The sequence below is a fragment of the Mobula birostris genome, chromosome 6, assembly GCF_030028105.1.
Source record: "Mobula birostris isolate sMobBir1 chromosome 6, sMobBir1.hap1, whole genome shotgun sequence".
Classification (NCBI taxonomy): domain Eukaryota; kingdom Metazoa; phylum Chordata; class Chondrichthyes; order Myliobatiformes; family Myliobatidae; genus Mobula; species Mobula birostris.
This window is the reverse complement of record NC_092375.1, coordinates 170,042,816-170,062,659: the sequence shown is the minus strand read 5'-3', so window position 1 is coordinate 170,062,659 and position 19,844 is coordinate 170,042,816. Positions and strand designations below refer to the sequence as shown.

Below are 19,844 nucleotides of genomic sequence, written 5' to 3'. Positions count from 1 at the left end.
CTCAATCTTGTACAGTGATCTTTTCAAGCTGTGGCCACTTTGACAAATATCCTGCAATATAAGGGTTCCATTAACTACTAAATAAACTCATTGCTTAGATGTAATTTTTTTTTAGAGTGATTTGTTTAAAACAGTTTGTGCAATAAAAATATTCTTTATTTAAACTGTTAGCAATGCAAATAAGCTTTTCAAGAATGATAGCATTGCCATTTTACAATTGACATATTTAGATTTACTTACTTGCACATACGCCCTCCTTAATCTCTACCCCTATAGAGCTCGATTTCCTGTAAAGCTCCACATGGAATTTCCCCACAGAAATCATTCTGAGCTTCTCTTGTCCTGCATGTTTGCTGATGTTCAGAGCTATGTTTTGTAAAAAATGCAATGAAGGTATAGTGCTAGATTGGGAAATATAGAAGCTTGCTCCTGTGTAAGGAGGAAAAGATTAGCAAATGTTAATGTGGACCTTTTCCATTAACAATTATATTGGTAAATAAGGTGAGAAACTGAGCAGACACTTTGTTTGTCCTCGCAGATAAATATGGAACCTCCTGGAAATAGTACAGTTCAGTCGAGTGAAAGAAGGCTCAAAAGCAATTAGCATTGGTAACAAAATAGTTGGGTTGAGTTGTTGTCCGATCTTGGGAATTTTGTCACCATGCAAGGAGACATCGTCAGTGCGCTGTTGATTGTGGTGTGTCGTCCCAATGCCTGGCCTTTATGTACTTTTTAATCAGCTGATTCAACGTCATTTTGGAAACTCAATTGTGGTGTGGGGTAGAAGTATAGTTTTCCACAAGCAATTCTGTAAATAAACATGTAGACCTCGATTCTGTATGAGCTGATACAGGCAAAATTCCATATCACAATGCACGAAGTTCATCACACACCCATCAGCAACGAGACTTCTTCCCCACATCACAATTGATTTTCTGAAATGACGTCAAATCAGCTAATTGAAAGGTCTATAAAGGCCAAGCATTCAGAGGACACACCATAATCAACAGTACACTGATAACGACTTCTCACATGGTGACAAAACATTTGCAAGTAGATTGCCAATTTCAGAGAACAACTCAATCCAGCCATCAACCACATGAAAGCACATCTGAATTGTCTCTCTCAAAATAGTATTGGAGAAATTAATAGGACTAAAAAACAGTTAAACCATAGGGCTTCATGACCTACATCAGAGGATTTTGGATGCACTCATCATTTTCTAAAATTCCATAGACTCTAGAACAGTTCCTAAAGATTGGAAGCTAACAGTCCCTGCTGTTTAAGGAAGAATAGCTAGACAAAGTGGTTATTGCAAACCAGTTAGCCTGACAGCATTAGTAGAGGAAATTCTGGAATATTAAGAAAATAGTAAGGAGTACTTAGAATAATAGTCAATATAATTTATCAAAGGGAAATCATATTTACAAATCTTAAGTCTTGTCTATTAGAATAGGACCAGTGGATATGGATTATTTGCATATTCAAATAAGGAGTCAAACAAGTGATTTATAAAAATGAGAACACATGGAATTGAAGACTAATTAATGGGCAGTGAACAGAGAAGAGGAATGAATGAGTTGTTTTGGGATTTGGAGACTGTTTAGTGTTTTGCTGTGGAAGTTAGTGAGATTGCTCCAGATGTTTGCCATATCAGAGATTCAGATAAGGAAACAACCTGTGGCTTATCCAAACTTGATACAGAAGTGTGCTCCAGTGAGGAGTTTGCAGAGACACTTTAAAGGGCTACAGATGGACAGTGAGTAGGTGAGGAAGTAGCAAATGGAACATAATGGAGAAAAAGGTGAGGATGTTCCAGCTTGTTAGAATGAAGGCAGGTAAGAGGTTAAAACATTATAGTTTTAGAATGGTCTTGGGTATATTTGTACATGAGTCACTAAAAGTTGAAGTGCAGTTACAGAAAGTACTTAGGAAGACATATAGGCCTTTGTTGCAAGATGATGACCTTACTTGAAATATGCAGAGTCCTAGTGATACCACATCTGGAATATTATTCCAGATCTTAACTCTTCATCCTGAGGAAAGATGTACTTGCAATAATAGTGCAAGTAAGGTTCACAGACTGGTTCTCACAAATAAATTTGTCATACAAGGAGAGATTAAGCAGTCTGGGTCAAAATTTACAACATTTTGTTTGGGTTTGAGAAGGTAGATGAAGCTTGTTGCTTCTCCTGGCTGGAGTGTCTTGAACCAATAGTTACAGTCTCAGTTCTAAAAAAAAATGTTGGTCACTCAAATCAGAAGAAATTTCTTCACCTTAAGGGTACTGAATCTTGAAACTTTCTAATCTAAAGGGTTACGGATGCTCAGTTGCTGAATATATTTCAAGACTGGGATTGCTAAACCTTTGGATATTAAGGAACCTTGGGGTGGCCTGGTGATATTGCATTATACTCCATCACTGATCCAGGTTCAGTCCTGACCTCGGTCGAAGGCTTTCCTCTGACAGCTCTGGTTTCCTTCTGCATCCCAAATAATATAGGTTGTTAGTTTAATGGGCCACTGTGAATTGCCCCTTTTGTGCAGGTGAGTGGTAGAATCTGGTCAGAGGTGGGCCAGTGGAAATGGGAGATAAGATGGGATTGCTGTTGATGGCTTTTTTAAGATCAGGAGCTCCCAATCTTTTTAGTGATCATGGCAGAGCTTTAATGAATTATTGATACTGGTCCTCCTTGTTTTAATGATCTGGAGATAACTTGGCTAGATGTTATCCTGTGCCTTCTCTTTGTACATCTGAGGGTTCTGCTAATGGACTTGTTTTTCTAAAAACAGTAAAGACACTTTTTTTCATGTGAATCTTGTAAACTTTTCTGGGTCTCCATTTAATGACAATCAAGATCCTGAGGCTTTATTGTTCAGCAAGAGATCAACTTGGAATGCAGTACACAAACATTATGGAATTCTATTTCAACCCTTGTCACCCCAGTAACTGGCAGATTTTAAAGTAGAGCGAATTCTGGTTAATTGGGACATATTGGGAAGAGTACATTTTGGCCCAAATAAGTGGAAGTTTCATGGTATTACATTAGTTAAAAAGGTATATTTAAAAAAGACAGCTAACATTTAATTGAGTAACAAATTGTATATGTAAATGAAATACAAAATGAACTAGAACGCTATCAATACTACCACAGTACTATGAAACTGAATTAGTTTGTAATTGTTATCGATGGAAAAATTTAACCACATAGACTGGCGCGCTCTTTTGATCACTGTAAATGAACAACATCAGTGCAAACACCTGGTGTAGATAATGGACTGCCTTCATACATTGCTGTATTTTCCAAATACCTTCAGGATATCTTCAGATTCTTCATTGTTCCTAATTGTGCTGAAATAGTGAAATCATTTCATTTTCACTCTTGGCCTTTTCTGGCATCTTCAAGCCTAAATGCTTGAACTATAGTGAGCAAAACAGTTCTGAATTGCATTACTGCTTGCTTCTAGCCAACTGTCAGTGACAAAAATCACTGCTCTTTGAACACAATCGCATGCAATTGACACTATTTAAAAACTGTTTGCTCTAAGCACGGTATAGCGTTTTAACAGCCACGGTAAGTGCACACGTCTGACGCTAGTTGGAAACTATTTGGCAACAGTCTCCTGTCCCATTTAAGAAGCATCATGTCCCAAATAAAGGGAATCATAGCTATTTTCTCGATTAGGTTCTGTTCTTTAAGAGTTGTCCCAAAAAAGCGGCTGCCCCATTAACCGATGGCTCAATTAACTTGAATCCACTGCACTTGAAGCTGCCTCAGTCAAGGGAAGGAGTGATGATTAAATAAACGGCAAATTATACTTCTTGTGAGAGAGCAGTGTAAGCACCCCTAGCAGACAAGCTCCGTGCAATAGAGCTGGGCAGGGAAAGCAAATGTTTGAATTTAGTAAATAAATTACTCAATATTTAAGGCAGTAAATTGTGTTTCTTTACTGATTTTTTACGACTGAGGACAAAATTCTTGCCCTTCATTTATTAAAAGCTGATAAAAATATTGTTTCTTTTCCAATTTCTTTTCAAACACAGCATTATTGTGAAAACAGCCAAATAATTTCTTTATTTGTTACAGTCATTATTAACTTGCATGGTTTTTAATATTTTTCATTTCTACAGTAACTTAAATTTCCATCTGTTGTATGAATTAAGTTCTTTAAATATCCAGATTTATTTTAGCTATAAGCTGAATCTTGCAAGAAACATCTACTTGGATATTACATTACCGAGCCCTGATCTTGTGTGTGGTTTATGCAGTAGGCCGAGAATTTGCTCTGTTGTGTTGCCAAAAGGTGCAGCAGAACAAAAGTTTAGGAATTTCTTGCAGCCTAGTCTATACTTGTATACTTGAACTTGTAAAAACGCAGAAAACCACTGGATCCGTGCAAGCTCCTGGGGAGGAATTCCTATTAGTCCTATTTCCTGGGAGTCTGGAGCTGATTCTCTCTCACATGTCTGCCAACTCTGTTTTTGATTCTCTTAGTCATTTACTAAGAAACTCTTTTCTACCAGGTGTTTCTAGAGATGGGGCTCGTTAGCCCCTCGCTACAGCCACTGGACTCAGCTGTGAGAAAACCACCCTTCTCAAACTCTGAACGTCTAGGGTCATTATGCCTTGGGTCCCACCAAAACCGGGAAGTTGGGTTGTCTCAACCTCTTGAACCCTGATCTGTGCGAATAATGTGTAAATTCTGCCCCCACGCTGTTAGCTGTCAAAAAGAAATAACAGATCATATACTGCTTGCAGTTATAAAGAAAGTATATTTACAAATTTCAGCTTTATCGAGTGGTTAGTAGGAAAAAGAAAAAAAAATAAGAGGCCCATTACAGTTAACCCAGTCCAAATGTGCACATAAAGTTGGAGCTCATCTTGAAGTTGTATTTAACTCTCACTGGACCCGAGATCTATGTGAAAGCACACACCACCTTCCGAATGTCGCTTGAAGTCCATCTTGAACAAATGGGCTCCCCCGTGGGAGTATTGGGCCTTCCTCCTTGAAGCCATTCATCTGCACAAAGCACCTTGTGCAACAGGGATGGCATCCTCGGCCATTTTCCCTCCTCTCTTCCGGCTTCTGCACAAAGACCTTAACCCACACCAGCGTTCGTCACTGAAACTTCTCCATACAGCATTCTCTAGAATCTTTTCCCAATTTCACCCATCCTGATTGGCTGACACAACACTCCGAAGTTGAACAACACCCCTTATCTTTAGCTCAAACCCAAACATGCTAAAATCAGAACAGACTGCTCTTACAGAACTACTAAAATGAAATACCTACAGTATAGCAGTAAAAATCTTCTTAACCAGGGCATTACACCTACACTAGATGGTGATATTAAATAGACAATTAACCTTAAATATGTGTTTGAGCTGTTCGATGGAAGTTTCTATCATACCTGTTTTAAATATGGAAATTGGCAGGTTTGGATTCGCCTTCAACCGAAGCAGAAAACTTAAGAACACTCAGCAAATTCAGCTGTGTGTTTGGAAGGAGAAAACAGAGTTAATCTGTTTGGCCAAAGATCTTTTGATGCCGTTTTATACAAATGTTGCTTTTTGGAAGTTTTCAACATTTTCCTATATGTTTCAGATTTGCAGCGTTTTCAGTTTCTTTGATGTTTGCTTTGGATTGGTCTATGTGAATTTAACCCCACACCTGCTACAAAATCCAGTAGCTCACTCTAAGAAGCTAAACTTTCCCTGAAATATCCTGCACATTTGCAGTAATGCACCATTAAGCTGGATGCCAACCGCCGTTAAACAAGATACAGGCTATGCGTATCTTCAAGATAGACTTTGGAATGAATAAAAGTAGTTTCAAAAGAGGCTTAAGTCTTCCTTACCGATGATTAACTTTTTCTCATGAGGTAGTGACACTTCCAAAGGTGACATTTTCACAAGTGTGTGCAAACATACCATTTGTGCCTCTCCACTTTGTGAGTGCAGTGACCATAGAAGGGAATTTCAGTCGTCCTATGGGAAGGGAAGCCATTATGGAGGACCTTAACCAGTTTTTATCTAATAATCCTACACAGACAGTTCAGGGACTGTGGGCTTTCTACTTTAATGTTGGTAAATGGAAAAATATTTTGCAATGTTAATGATCTGATTCTATATTACCATGTATCTTGGAGCTAATGATTTGAACTAAGGTACAATTTGAATGCTGGGTCACCTTGAGGACCTTATTTAATTGGCTACCTTTTAACATAAAAATTTCATGACTGGTTTGGTATGAACTATCCAATGAACCTTTATTAGTGTCAGCTGTTTTTTGTATTGGGATCTACAGAGTGTGTAACCTAGATTCACTTGGAAGCTGTCTGAAAATTCAGCTATAAGGAAAGACTTAAAAAAATGTAAGCAAGATTGACCAGGGAGTGTGGGATTGATTAGGGCTGTGGGGTGAGGTTTTCATGTGGTCAGTGATAACATCCTTCAGAGAGGGAGTGGGCTAGAATCAGGTTGCTGGGAATGACAATTGGAGGATTAAAGCCATTGACTAACTGGAGCATTGTGAGAGCAATCACTAGAACAATCACTGTACTAGAGCTCATTCTGAAAGGAAGATGCATGCTTCTCTTTAACCCTTTAACTGATACTCTCGCAGCCTTCAAGCCTTTGATTAAGGCTCAGTTCACTGGCCGAAGCAAGTGCATGTTTTTAGATCACATGCATGTAGAGCATCGTGTAAGCACCATCATACGTGCATCACATACCTGTTCACATCACCAGATGTGTCCAGTGGCTCGATGCAAGTGTCAGGACCTGAAATGAGAAGTTGTGATGCAGCAAGTACAATTTTGGGTTTTGATGAATTCCATCCAGTAGGGCAGTAAAATGTTGTACCAGGCAATTAAATTTCTAAGTCTGTAATAACACAGCCTGGATTATTGGTTTATAAAGTAGATAATGTGATTTTAGAACTGCTTGCTTGAGTACAGAGGAGAGGACAAATGAATTAATTGGACCAGCAGGGTCTTGAGTACTTGTTGCGATTTCTATGTATTTCTGTATTTTGCTTGTATTCTTTCAGGGAAAGTGTAGGCTATTGCTGAACACTGGATACTGCAGGCAGGTTTTCCCTTCCTTTCCTAATCTAGACACTGAGGCTTCCGCATATTCGTTCAAAAACAATTAAACCAAGGAATTTAAAAAAGAATTGCAAACTGCTTACTGCAGTAGTTTCTTTAATTCTGCCATTTATATTTATCATTGACTTTTGTACAGCTGCTAAACATGTAGCTACAAAGAGATAATGCCTTTAATAGTAATACTGGCATGCTATGGGTTCTGCAAGAGCTTGGAATAGTTACAGATGACTACTGTATCCAGAAGCTGGAGGCCAGTTTTGGGAAAAAAACCCACAATACTGATGATGAGGTAGATACTGTAAAAGGGAAGCCTCTGAAGGAGCTGATAAGTTTGAAGCCTAGAAACCCCTATAGCTAAATAAAATGCAGCAGCAAATTGGATTGTGATGAGCATTACTGCCTTAAAATAAGCTGAATAATTTTTGAGCCTAATTGAGGCTTGGTTTTAATAAAGGAGCACAAATTCTTACTTTGTCCTTGGAAATAGTACAATACAATGGATTTTTGCACATACACAATTGATGGTATTCATCGACCTGCAGAATTTCGCAGTCATTATTGAAAACAGCCCACTTGTTGTCTGTGATGGACGTAGAGGTCTGAATTATTACAAAGAATTTATTATTGTTGGTTGGAAGTGGAAGTTAACAGGGTGATCTATAATCAAGCAAAAAAAAATTGCAGTTTCCTGCCACTGCATTGCCACTGGGAATGAAAGTAACAAGAACGCTCAAGAAAGTAACACGTTTTTGACCTCCAGAAAGATCAATACAATTAGTTTCTGATGTCATGTTTGCTAAAGCTAGTTCATTCATACTATTCCTTCAGGCATCCTGGAACCGGTTGAAAAGGTCTCTGGGCTTCGTACTTTTCTCATAGACCTAGCCATCAGAGCTTTTGCTCCTGACTCGGCAACCATCATGTTCTGAAGGGAAAGGCGTAAAAAAAGAAATTGCAGATGCTAGAAATCAGAAGTAAAAATAGGAAATTCTAGAAACACTCAATGGGTCAGGCAGCATCTTGGAAATATTTTAGTGTCAGAGGGTTTCTTTTTTAAATGGATGAATGACTGGCAGAAATGGTCAGTTCTGACACAGACTGAAAGAAAGAGCAAGTTACTTAAAAGTTGAAGAATCTGATATTGAGTCCTGAAGGCTGCGATGTGCCAGAGGAAGTGTTCCTCGAGTTTATATTGGGCCTCATTATTGAAGTGCAGGTAGCCACAAACGGGCCTTTCATCCCTTAATGTTCAATTGTGTGATCGCTACAAGGATCAGATTCTGTAATCTGTTGGTATTTCAGGCAACAGTCGTAAAGAATTTGTGAGACAGTTCTTTGGACACAGCACCAGTTCCACAATTGTTATTTCTCTACTTGTTCACTAAAATGATTCCAGTTATGGAGGAGTTGCCCTACTAGTAAAGGTTAAGTAGATTGGTACTAAACACATTTGGCACCGAGAACGATGGAAAATTGTATTGAAATACATTCAAAATTCCTTAGGGAGCTGGATAGATGAAATTATGAAAGGATGATTCCTGTGATGGGACAATACAAAATCTTTGTACTGCCCTTGATATGCTAGAGATTCTCCCCATCATCCAGCAGAAGCCTTCATTCTTCGTACACTGTACCTCTCCAGTGGACAGGAAATTGAAGAAAACTTGAATGAAAAAATGGAAGACTTTCCATTTGGTTTGCAGGTGACATGAAGGTTGGTGGTGTTGTGGACAGTTTATAAAAGGTTGTCGTAGGTTCTAATGGGACATTGACAAGATGTAGAGCTGGACTGAGATGGTAGGTGGTATTCAATCCAGAATAATGACCATAAGACTATGAGATAAAGGAGCAGAATTAGGCCATTTGGCCCATTGAGTCTACTCCACCATTCAATCATGGCTGAACTATTAACTCTCTCAACCCCATTCTCCTTCTCCCTGTAACCTTTGACACCCTTACTAATCAAGAACCTATCAACCTCCGCTTTGTGCATACCCATGACTTGTCCTTCACTGTTGAAGTGATTCACTTTGGAACATTGAACGTGAAGGCAGAATACAGAATTATTGGCAGGATTCTTAGCACTGTGAAGGAGCAGAGGGATCTTGGGGTCCATGCCGTCACAGTTGCCACACAAGTTGATAGGGAGGCTAAGAAGGTGTTTGGTGTGTTGCTCTTCATTATTCAGCAGACTTGAGTTGAAGAGCTATGAGGTAACTCCACTGTTGAGTATCATGTTGTTCTGGTCACCCCATGCTCATGGTAGAAAGGGTGGTGAAATATTAAGAGTGGGCACAGAGGAGATTTGTCAGGATACTGCCTGGATCAGAGAGCATGTTTTATGAGGATAGGTTGAGCGAGCTTGCCTACTCCTCTTTGGAGTGAAGGAGGATGAGCGGTGACTTAATAGAGATGTACAAGATAAGAAGCACAGATAGAGTGGACAGCCAAAATTTTTTTTTTCTCAGGGCTGAAATGGCTAATACGAGGGGTGGGGGGCACAATTTTAAGGAGTTGGGGGGATGTCAGAGGTAGGTTTATTTGGTTTTTTTTAACCCAGATTGGTGAATTAAACTCTGCCTTCAGCAGTCAGCTAAGACAGGTTCCCTGGTTTGCAGAGAGACAGTGAGAGATTGATAACATTGTACATTGTACCCTCGGTTGAGTAGGGGGAGGAGGGCTCACCGATAAGGACAGGAATGAACATCCATCTGTAATTAAGTCAGGGCCAAGCAAAGGGAATATCTGATAAGGACTGGACAGCACATCAATCTGTAATTAAGCCTTGATCTAGCAGACTCTCTTATCTGTAATTAAGTTTCGCACCAACAGGCTTGGTGAGTGTACCAGTTCAAATAACATCTTGCAGCAGTAATGTATGGGGCTTGCTATGTGTAAATATACGGCTGTAACCAGAGAGAGTGGGCCCACTTGTTGGATGGTGGCAGTACTTGCGTGCCTTCCCTCTGACAACTGGGTCTCAAGCTCCTGCAGGAGGGTGCGCAATAAACTGTGGTAACTGTAAGAAGCTGGTCTCCCGAGTTTTATTCAGATTCGACTTTAACATGGGGATTGAGGGTTATGCATGAAGATTCAAGGTGAGTTATTTTGCTAAATGGTAGCATTCCGTCTCTCACGACAATTCCAGCAGATGTCACAGGTGACAGAGTGTCATTCAGGAGGGAATCTGATCTTCCAAGCCACAAATCCACACTGAATATCAAGCATCTATTGTACTCTCGTAAATGTACAATTCTGCAGATGCTAGAAATCCAAGGCGCAACACACAATACTGGAGGATCTCAGCAGGTCAGGCAGCATTCGTGGAAATGAACAAAACAGTTGATGTTTCAACTTCTGACCCACCTGGCTTCACCTATCGCTTTCTAGCTATCCTCCTTCCCCTTCCTCACCTTTTTATTCAGGGGTCTTCCTTTCTAGTTCTGAAGAAGGGGCTCAGCCAGAAATGTCGACTCTTCATTTCCATGGATTGCTGCCTGACCTGCTGAATTCCTCCAGCTTTTTTGTGTCTGTTGTACATTGATCCCATTTTATTCTTCCCACACTCCAAGTAGCTTTTCCCAAATTACACCATTTATTCACACTATATTAATTTATTTTGGCCAGTTAACCCACCAATCTGCATGTCTTTGTGAGTGAAAATCAGAGCATCAAAGGAAGCCCTTTGATAGGGAGAATGTACAAAGTCCTCACAGGCAGTACTCATAGTGAGGATTGAACACAGGCCACTAGTGCTGTGAGGAATCAGCTCTACTGGCAGCCTGTGACTGCCTGAAATGACTGACATGACCGTAGTTGTTGCTTTCCTATCTGCTGTCAGTGACTGGTGGAAAGTGAAATTTCACATCTTTACTATAGATTGTGTTGACTGTATTTGCTTAGAGATGCTGGGGGAGAGGAAGACATGGTTAATTTATGGGCACGTTTTCTTCAAGTGCTGTCTGCCTCATTTGTTTTTTAATTACATTTGAAAGAATGCCCATTGAGGCTGCCACACTTCTAAGAAGCCTTTCTCATAGTACTTGACCATAATGATCACAATTTCCTTCTGGCTCCTCATGCTCGCAACCATTATGGTGTTCTGTCATCAGAATGATTTTTTCTTAAAAAAAAACACTCCAAGTTGGATTGATTCAAAACTAGTCATAAAAAGTTTTCATTAGCAGTTGTCTCAGCTGATCTTAGTTTTGGACACCTGAAGCAAGTAAAATCCAGTAAATTTAGACTTGCTCATTGAAATCTGTCATAAGTTGTTTATCGTACCCAGGCCTGGGCACTTGACTGCATCTCGAAGAGCAGAATGCCCCCTGAGCATCTATAGAGTTGAATAAACTCTTCTCGGGCTTCCAGCAGGGTACAGGTATTGATTATAACCGGTGTTTTGATGACAAACTCTGCCATCGTCAGGGATGGTTATAATTGATACCTGTACCCGGCTGGAAGCCCAAGAAAAGCTTATTCATCACATACACTTGGAAAACACTAGATCCTTTTTCATCTATAAAGTTATTTGGGAGAGTTGAATTTTGGACTGGATATCAGCAAAGGCTATGCCATTTGCTTTTTGGTTTTATGCAGAATAAATTGGTAATTATGATTATGAAGACACGCAGTCCTCTTTTATTGTCATTTAGTAATGCATGCATTAAGAAATGATACATTATTTCCTCCGGTGTGATATCACAAAATACAGGACAAACCAGGACTGAAAAAACTGACAAAACCACATAATTATAACATTATAATTATAATTATAATTATAACATTATAACATAATTATAACAACAGTGAACAATACCATAACTTGATGAAGAAGTCCATGAGCACAGTAAAGTTCAAAGTTTCTCAAATGTCCCACATCTCATGCAGACGGGGGAAGGAAGAAAAACTCTCCCTGCCATACCGACCACAATCCGACTCTGAGTCATCTGAAAACTTTGAGCTCTGATCAGCTCTCCGACACCAACGACTGAGCGCCATCTCTGTCTGAACAATTCGAGCTCCTTCTCGGTCACCAAAAGCAGGCAAGGCCGCGGATTTTGAGGCCTACCCTCTGAAAGATTCACGACCACACAGTCACAACAGCAGCGAATGGACGTTTCAGAAATTTCTCCAGATGTTCCTCTATGCTTTCACGTCCATTCTCCATCAAATCAGAATTGTCCATGGCCCTTATTTAACAGATACGATATCATTTTCACCGGAGAGCTGCACACGCACGGCGCGCTGCCATCTTCTCCTCCAGCCGTAAAAGGATGTTCAGAGCCTACAGTAGTGTTCACTTGATTCCTTCTTGTGTGGCATCATTTGCGAAGGTGATAAGTATTCTTGGAAGGTTTCAGAAGTATGGGTGAGAATCCTGGAACTGTATGGTGATTCTTTTAAGCATGTGCTTGTTTCTTTAATTCTAAAAACTATTTGGGACTCTTTAAAACTGCAGTATGAGGGAGGGGGAAATTGCATTTGAAGCGGAAGTTTCAGATGGAGACAGTGAGCCTTTATCTGTTCTGCTATTGTTGTGAAGTTCTGCAGCCCTTGCATTTTAGCCGCTGAAAGGATCTTTGTACTTTACTTCTCAGAAGTTTTCAAGCTTCTCATAAATCTTTTGTCTTTTGTTCAAGTTCATGGCTGCTGATATCATTTATGTCATGCACAGACATCTAATAATGGCCTGTAGCTACTGCTGTTTGACACCGTGCTTCATGAAATGAAAGCTGGTATCTGTTCTTTATAACAAAAAGAGGGAAGAAAGACAACTGTGGAGTAAGCAGTTCTTTGCTTTGAGAATGCACCCAACTCCACTAAAGTAGAAAATTGATTGAAACAGTATTCAATATGTTCCTTCCGAATGCTGAATAAAGCAGTTTAGAAAAAAAGCATGAAGTCAGCTTTGTATTCTTCTGACTGTAGTGTTTAATTCTTAATTAATATAATGCCTTAAAATTTACAGTGATTAATAAATGCCATACTGGATTCATTTGCTGGTGCTTAGCAACATTTTTGTGGTTTTGTTTCCCATTGAGTGTTTTTTTCTGAGGTTTTGGCCAAGATGCTGACATTCATCACAAAAATTATTTTTTTTTTTGGAAAACCATTGAATCCTCTTGCAGGGTATTTGAATTTTACAATATATACAGGTTAAGGCTTTGGAATAAGTACTCTTTTCAAATGTCTTATCCAGTATATGATGATTGGGCTCTTTGGAAAGAACAAGATATTTGTAGAAACCAGCCAAGAACAAGAAAGTACCAGGATTTGTCCTGTAATGAAGGCTGATCTCATTTGCTTGGTGGTACAGCAGTTAGTACTGCTGCCTCGACTCCAACGATCCAGGTTCAGCCCTGACCTTGGATATTTTCTGTGCAGAGGTGGCACATTCTGTATGTGACGACGTGATTTTCCTCCGGGTGCTCCAGTTTACCCCACGTTTCGATGGCGAGCTGGAAGGTGAATTGGCTAATGTCAATTCTCCCTTACCACAGTTTAATGGCAAACAGATTTTAAAAAAACAGGGCTGAGCTGATGGCTATATGGGAGAGAGAATAAGTTGCAGATATGAAGAAGGAGATGGGACAAATAGGATTGTTCTGGAGCTAGTATCTATTGAATGGTCTCCTGTGCGGTGATTGTATAAATAGCTGGAACACTTGTTTAGGCCAGCTCAGTGCCATTGTGCAAGTGAGTGTTCTACACCCTGACCCCTGCAGCAAAGATCTCTACCTTGGTCTGCCCAACATGGTAAGAATTTACTTTGTGCCGTGGTATTATCTCACATCTAATGTTTTGATACCATTTCGAACAGGTTACTGGTTGGTGCTCCAAAAGCAAAAGGATTTCCAGAGCAGAGAGCTAATGTAGCAGGAGGATTATACAAGTGCCCTATTACAGTTCAGGAGCATGACTGTCGGCGAGTCATTTTTGACAACAATGGTAAGTGTTCTGTTACTTGAAGGTCAGAATAACAAACAATATAAAAGTCTTACTGAGAAGGATTAACAAAATATAATACTGAACTTACTGCTAATGATTTTTTATGCTATTAGAGCTGGAAATATATTTTGGAATTTATCCTCTAGTTGCAGCAGACATAATATGTAAACTTATGTTGAAAGCTCCCAAATCTTGGAAAAGTTTACAGTGATTTGCAAACCGTTCAAGCCCAAATGATGGTTGCCAGGGGCTGATTTTTGCAGTCAGACTCATTGGCCATTTACATCACTTACAGGGTTTATAAAATAGTACAGTGGAGGAACAAGTGCTTTGGCTTATGATGTCTGTAACAATCACGATGCCATCTTAGGCGTCACATCTGTCTGCAAGTGGTGTGTATTCATAAATTCTCTGCCTGTTGTGCCTGGATGGATTACTCCGAGATGTTGCTCTTGTATCTGCTTCCACCACCTCTCCTGACGGCAACTTTTTTTTAAAACATAGGAAGTATTAGTGCCTGGAAATCGCTAAGTTAACTTACCCCTCTCACGTTTTCTATGCCCTCTAATATTTGAAAATTCCATTGCTGGGGGAGGAGAAGAGAGAAAGCCTGACTATCTACCCTGTCTATGTGTCTCATAACTTGCAGTTGACAGGTGGTACAACGTTATCAAAAGTTATAGGGGACATTGTTCAGCTGGGTAGGTGCACTGGAGATGGCAGGTTTAATTCCGATCTGCAAGATCTTGCGGGGGGGAAGGTGGTGGTGGGTGGGAGAGAAGAAGATAAGAGATGAGAGGGACACATGAAGGGACGGGGAGGGTTTACTGGAAGTTAGAGAAATCTATGTTCATGCCATCAGCTTGGAGACCACTCAGATGGATTATGAGGTGTTGCTCCTCCAACCTGCATACAGCCTCATTGTGGCAGTAGAGGAGGTCATAGGTCATGGACAGACATGTTGATATGGGTTGAGTTGAAGTGGGTCGCTGCCAGGAGATCCCCACTTCCTTCCCTTTATTCCATTGTCCTCTCCTATCAGATTCCTTCTTCAGCTCTTTACCTCTTCCTTCTATCATCTCCCAGCTTCTCACATCATTCCCTCCCCCCCCACCACCTCACCTTGTCTCACCTATCACCTGTCAGCCTGTACTGTTCTCCCACCCCCACCTTCTTATTCTGCCTTTTGCCTCTTTCCTTTCCAAGTGAAGGTCTTGGCCTGAAACATAGTACCATAAGATACAGGAGCAGAATTAAACCATTTGGCTGATTGAGTCTTCTCTGCTGTCGCAAGGGTTGGTACAGAAATATTTTTCCTGCCAAATGCAATAGGCATATACAAAAGTTCATCTTTGTGCGACAGAAGAACACACACCTTGGTACAATAATCTCTGCTTTATTATTTCCTATGTTATTATTGCACATTGGTAAATTGTGTATATTATTCTGTACTTGTTATTAGTTAATATTATTATTGTTATTACTAAGCATGTTTTTAAATGTTGCTTTAACAAAATAATTTCCCAATCCGGATCAATAAAGAATGTGTCCGTGTGTGTGTCCTCGTCTGTGTCCTTAGCTCTTGGTGGAGTTGTCGGGGCGCCAACATGGCAAGCTTTAGTATGCTCATCGTGCGGCGTGTCTTGGGCATCTGAAACCTGGCGGAGCCCATCCCTCTGCAGGTTTTTATTGACGAGGTCGAGTTGTTAGCTCGACACTCAACAAAGGCATGGATGGAGGAGTGTTGGTGCGCCTCGAAGGGGGTAGAGGGGGATTATGACAGACTGCTACAGCTGATCCTGATTGAGCAGTTTAAAGGTTGTGTCCCTGAGGGTATGAGACCCTACCTAGATGAGAAAGAGGCAGCCACGTTAGCCGCAACTGCTAAGTTAGCGGATGAGTATGCGTTGACGCATAAAATGAAGTTTGCCCCGAGTAAAGGCTACCAGAAGGGTAGTCAGGATGGCGGGGAGAGTCCGCCAGAAAAGTCAGTAAGTAAGCCGGGGACTAGTGAGAAGGATAAGGTAGACCGGGAGCAGTCTAGTAGGAAGTCTCCTGGGGTCGTCTGTTATAATTGTGGGAAAGCCGGACACTTTGCGTCCAGGTGCTTTGCCCCAAAGAAGGAGACGGAAAAAGGAAAACGGCGATTTTGACTGGCTGTATCGAGCTGGTAAACGAACCGCTAGGAGAGGAAAGGTCTGCCAAAGTTCAGGAAGGGCATGAGAGGTTTATTTCGGCCGGATTGGTGTCAGTGAAGGAGGGATTAAACCCAGTTCCAGTGCGGATCTGGAGAGACACGGGAGCGTGTCAGTCATTGATATTGAAGAGTGTATTAGAGTTTAGCTCAGAGACCCAGACTGGGGAGGTCAAGGTCAAAGGTATTGGGGAAGGGACAGAGGCAGTCCCTTTGCACCAGATACACCTACAAAGCAACTTGGTCTCTGGACTAGTCACGATCGGGGTGAGGCCCGAATTACCGATGAAAGGCGTGGAAGTCTTGCTCGGTAATGACCTCGCCGGGGGAATCGTGTTCCCAGCCGTGAGATTGACAGGTCAGCCTGCCAGCATTCAGGCCTCGCCCATGGACTCACAGGTTCATCCCGGGACTGCCGAAGTAAATTTAGCTGAGAAGTACCAGGTGGAGGTAGAAAGTGAAAAGGAGTGTAGTGAAACAAGAGGTAGTGAGGGAGCTGAGACAGACTTAGCATTAGTCAGGAAAGAATTTGTGCAGGCACAGGAGCGAGACGAGGGGCTGATGGTTTTGGCGGAGACAGCTCTCTCTGACGCAGAATTAAGTAGGGAGCCAGTAGGCTATTGTGTGGAGGAGGAAGTGCTAAGGAAGAACGGTGTCCAAGTACCGTACCCGCAGATGAGGAATGGGGGGTGGTGCAAAAGAGTTATGAGGATGAGATTTTTAACCTGGCCCACAAGGTACCCCTCGGTGGACATTTTGAGGTGCTGGAGGAAACAGTTGGTGGAATCATGAAAGAGGTTTACCGGCTGCACAGGAGGAAGGATGTTATTGATTATGGCAGACGCGAACTGAGACGGTCACAGGCTTTTGATATGCTAACAAACCTAGTCGGTGTTAGCGCGGAAATCAATGAAGCTAGGGTCTCCCGATAAGAGAAAAAAACCATTTTGAAAAGATGAGTATGGTGAACTGAACTGAACTCAGTTGAACTGAACTTTGCGTCACTTTGAAACTGGTCATTTACCCCTAGATGACGATAGAGCTTGATTGATCCTATTATCCTAGTTTCTCTGTACATGTGTGTTTATCATTGCTGAACTGTTGCATTCATTATCCTTTTGATTAGAGTACTGTGTTGCTTATTTCTTTAATAAAACTTTCTTAGTTCCAGTAATCGAGACTCCAACTGAGTGATCCATTTCTGCTGGTTTGGCAACCCAGTTACGGTGTATGTAACATAAGTGGGATCAGCCCATGATTGAATGGTGGAGCAGACTCGATGGGCCGAATGGCTTACTTCTACTCCTATATCTTATGACGTTATGATCTAAAACTGCTCACAGTACACCAACTGTGGTCTGACCAATGCCTAGTAAAGCCCCAGCATCACATCTTTGCTCTTGTATGACGAGTTAATCTTCAGGGAATTACTGACTGTTTATTTCCCTCCATGCATGCCAGTTTTGAATCCAGTCTGCCAAGTCTCCATGTGTCTAAATGTGTTTCAGTGTTTTTGGGACCTTAACTTGTTCCATTGATCCACAAAAGCCAATGTTGATCTGTTGAAGTCAACTTGTGACAAATACAAGCTTTTAACAGATGGCTGGTGTGCAAAATGTGATTGACTTCAAAAAAGGAAATCTGGTCAGTAGAATGGAAGGCCATGGAATAAAGAGAATTGTAGCTACATTGATAGAAAATAGATTTAGCAACAGGAAATGTGGTACTAGTGGAAATCGCTTCTTTGGATGAAGTGGTGGTGGCGGGGTGAGGTGGAGGGGACAACGGCAAAGAGCATGGGATTCACCAGGAGTTAGTACTAGGGTCAAAGCTTTTCTGAATATATCAGTGATTTGGATGGGTGTTTGGGGCGTAGTTTCCAATTTTTCTGTTGCCTCAAAAGCCAGAGGACTACAGAAAGGACAGTAATAAACTGCTGAAATGAAGGGACTGACAGTAGATGACTTTTAATGTTTAAAAAATGTGAAATACTGTAATTGGTAGGAAAAATAAGAGGCAAAATAAGAGATCCACAGGTATTGGTAGATAATTTGTTGAAAATAGCAAAGCTGTTTGGTTACTGCTGGACAGCACAATATTAGAATGAGCAGGCACCGTGGAGATTAAATAATGCTTGTATTCCTTTCAATGGGGATTTCTGATGTGGAAGAGGACCCTTAAGAGCTTCAGTCAGCACAATTTTATGGAGACACAAGAGACTGCAGATACTAGAGAGGCCTTCTTTGCTTTCCCACTCTTGTCTCCCCTATCTATGCCATCTGCCAATCATCCATCCTTGCATGGATCCACTGCTGATGAGCTCTTGCCCCACCTCTTTGCCTTGACGCGTGATGTCAGCTATCTCCCCTCTACACTCTGTCCAGATAACGGGTCTTGACCCGATAGCATGAGTGAAGTTGCCCTGTCTGACCTGCTGAGTTCCTCCAGCAGCATGTTCTTTGGCTCAATTAAAGGTTCATCTATCAAGCTGAAATGACTTCATCTTCCATCGCAAGATCCTGCCTATATTTGGTATTTATGAATCCTGCCTTTGTGGCCTTGATTTTAAATCTGAAGTGATTGTGTTAGTATTTTGATTTTTCCATTATTTTGTATTATTATCTGGCTTTGTTCTGAAACAAAAAGCAATCATTTTCAGCCATTCTTGGCAATCTCTTAGTGAGAGTATAATGCTTAGATAATACAGTACATGTAATCCCTTTGAAATAATTTTCTATAGCAACCAAGGACTGCTGAGATGGTCATTAATTGTGCCGTAGTCTGCAACTAAACTACTGATTTTTTTTTAACTAGACAAAAGCAGTCAACATGCGTTGAAAAATTTACTCGCGGAATAAAATAGGAATGAAGAAGAATGGAAATAGGACTTTAAAAAAATATATTTTTGTAAGCATGGATACGCTTGATCGAGAGATCATAGGTTTAGAGTGAGAGGGAGAGATTTAACAGGAACATGTGGGGTAGCTTTTTCTCACAAAGCATGGCCAATGTATGGAATGGGTTGCTAGAGCAACTGGTTGAAGCAGGTGCATGAACAACATTTAAGGTTTATGGATAAGTTCAAAGTAAATGTTATTATCAAAGTACATCTATGTTACTGTATACAACCCTGAGATTCATTTTCTTACAGGCAATCAATAATAAATATTATTTTCAATAAATCCAATAACCATAATAGAATCAATGAAAGACTACACTCAACAGAGCAGACAACCTGTGTGCAAAAGACAGCAGGCTGTGTAAGTACAAAAAAGGGGGGAAAAAAGCAATAAATATCAAGAACATGAGGTGAAGAGTCCTTGAAAGTGAGTTCATTGGTTATGGGGACGGTTCAGTGATGTTATCCCCTCTGGTTCAAGAGCTTGATGGTTGAAACTGTTCCTGAACCTGGTGGTGGGGGTCTTGAGGCTCCTGTACCACCTTCCTGATGGCAGCAGTGATACGAAAGCACGACCTGGGTGGTGGGGATTCTTAGTGATGGATGCTCCTTTCTTGTGATAGCACTCCATGTAGATGTGCTAAATGATTGGGGGAGGAGGCTTTACTCACAATGGACTGAGCCATATC

General features: G+C 40.9%; 1 protein-coding gene across 2 annotated transcripts in view; it reads left to right on the top strand.

Moving 5' to 3' along the window:
- The window catches only part of LOC140199575 (integrin alpha-6-like), a 102,240-nt gene that overhangs the window by 10,365 nt on the left and 72,031 nt on the right, over window positions 1–19,844 (top strand). For both annotated transcript variants that reach the window (XM_072261872.1, XM_072261874.1), the window contains exon 2: window positions 13,935–14,062. In XM_072261872.1, coding sequence (XP_072117973.1) covers window positions 13,935–14,062 — 128 coding nt within the window. The remainder of the gene's footprint in view (window positions 1–13,934; window positions 14,063–19,844) is intronic.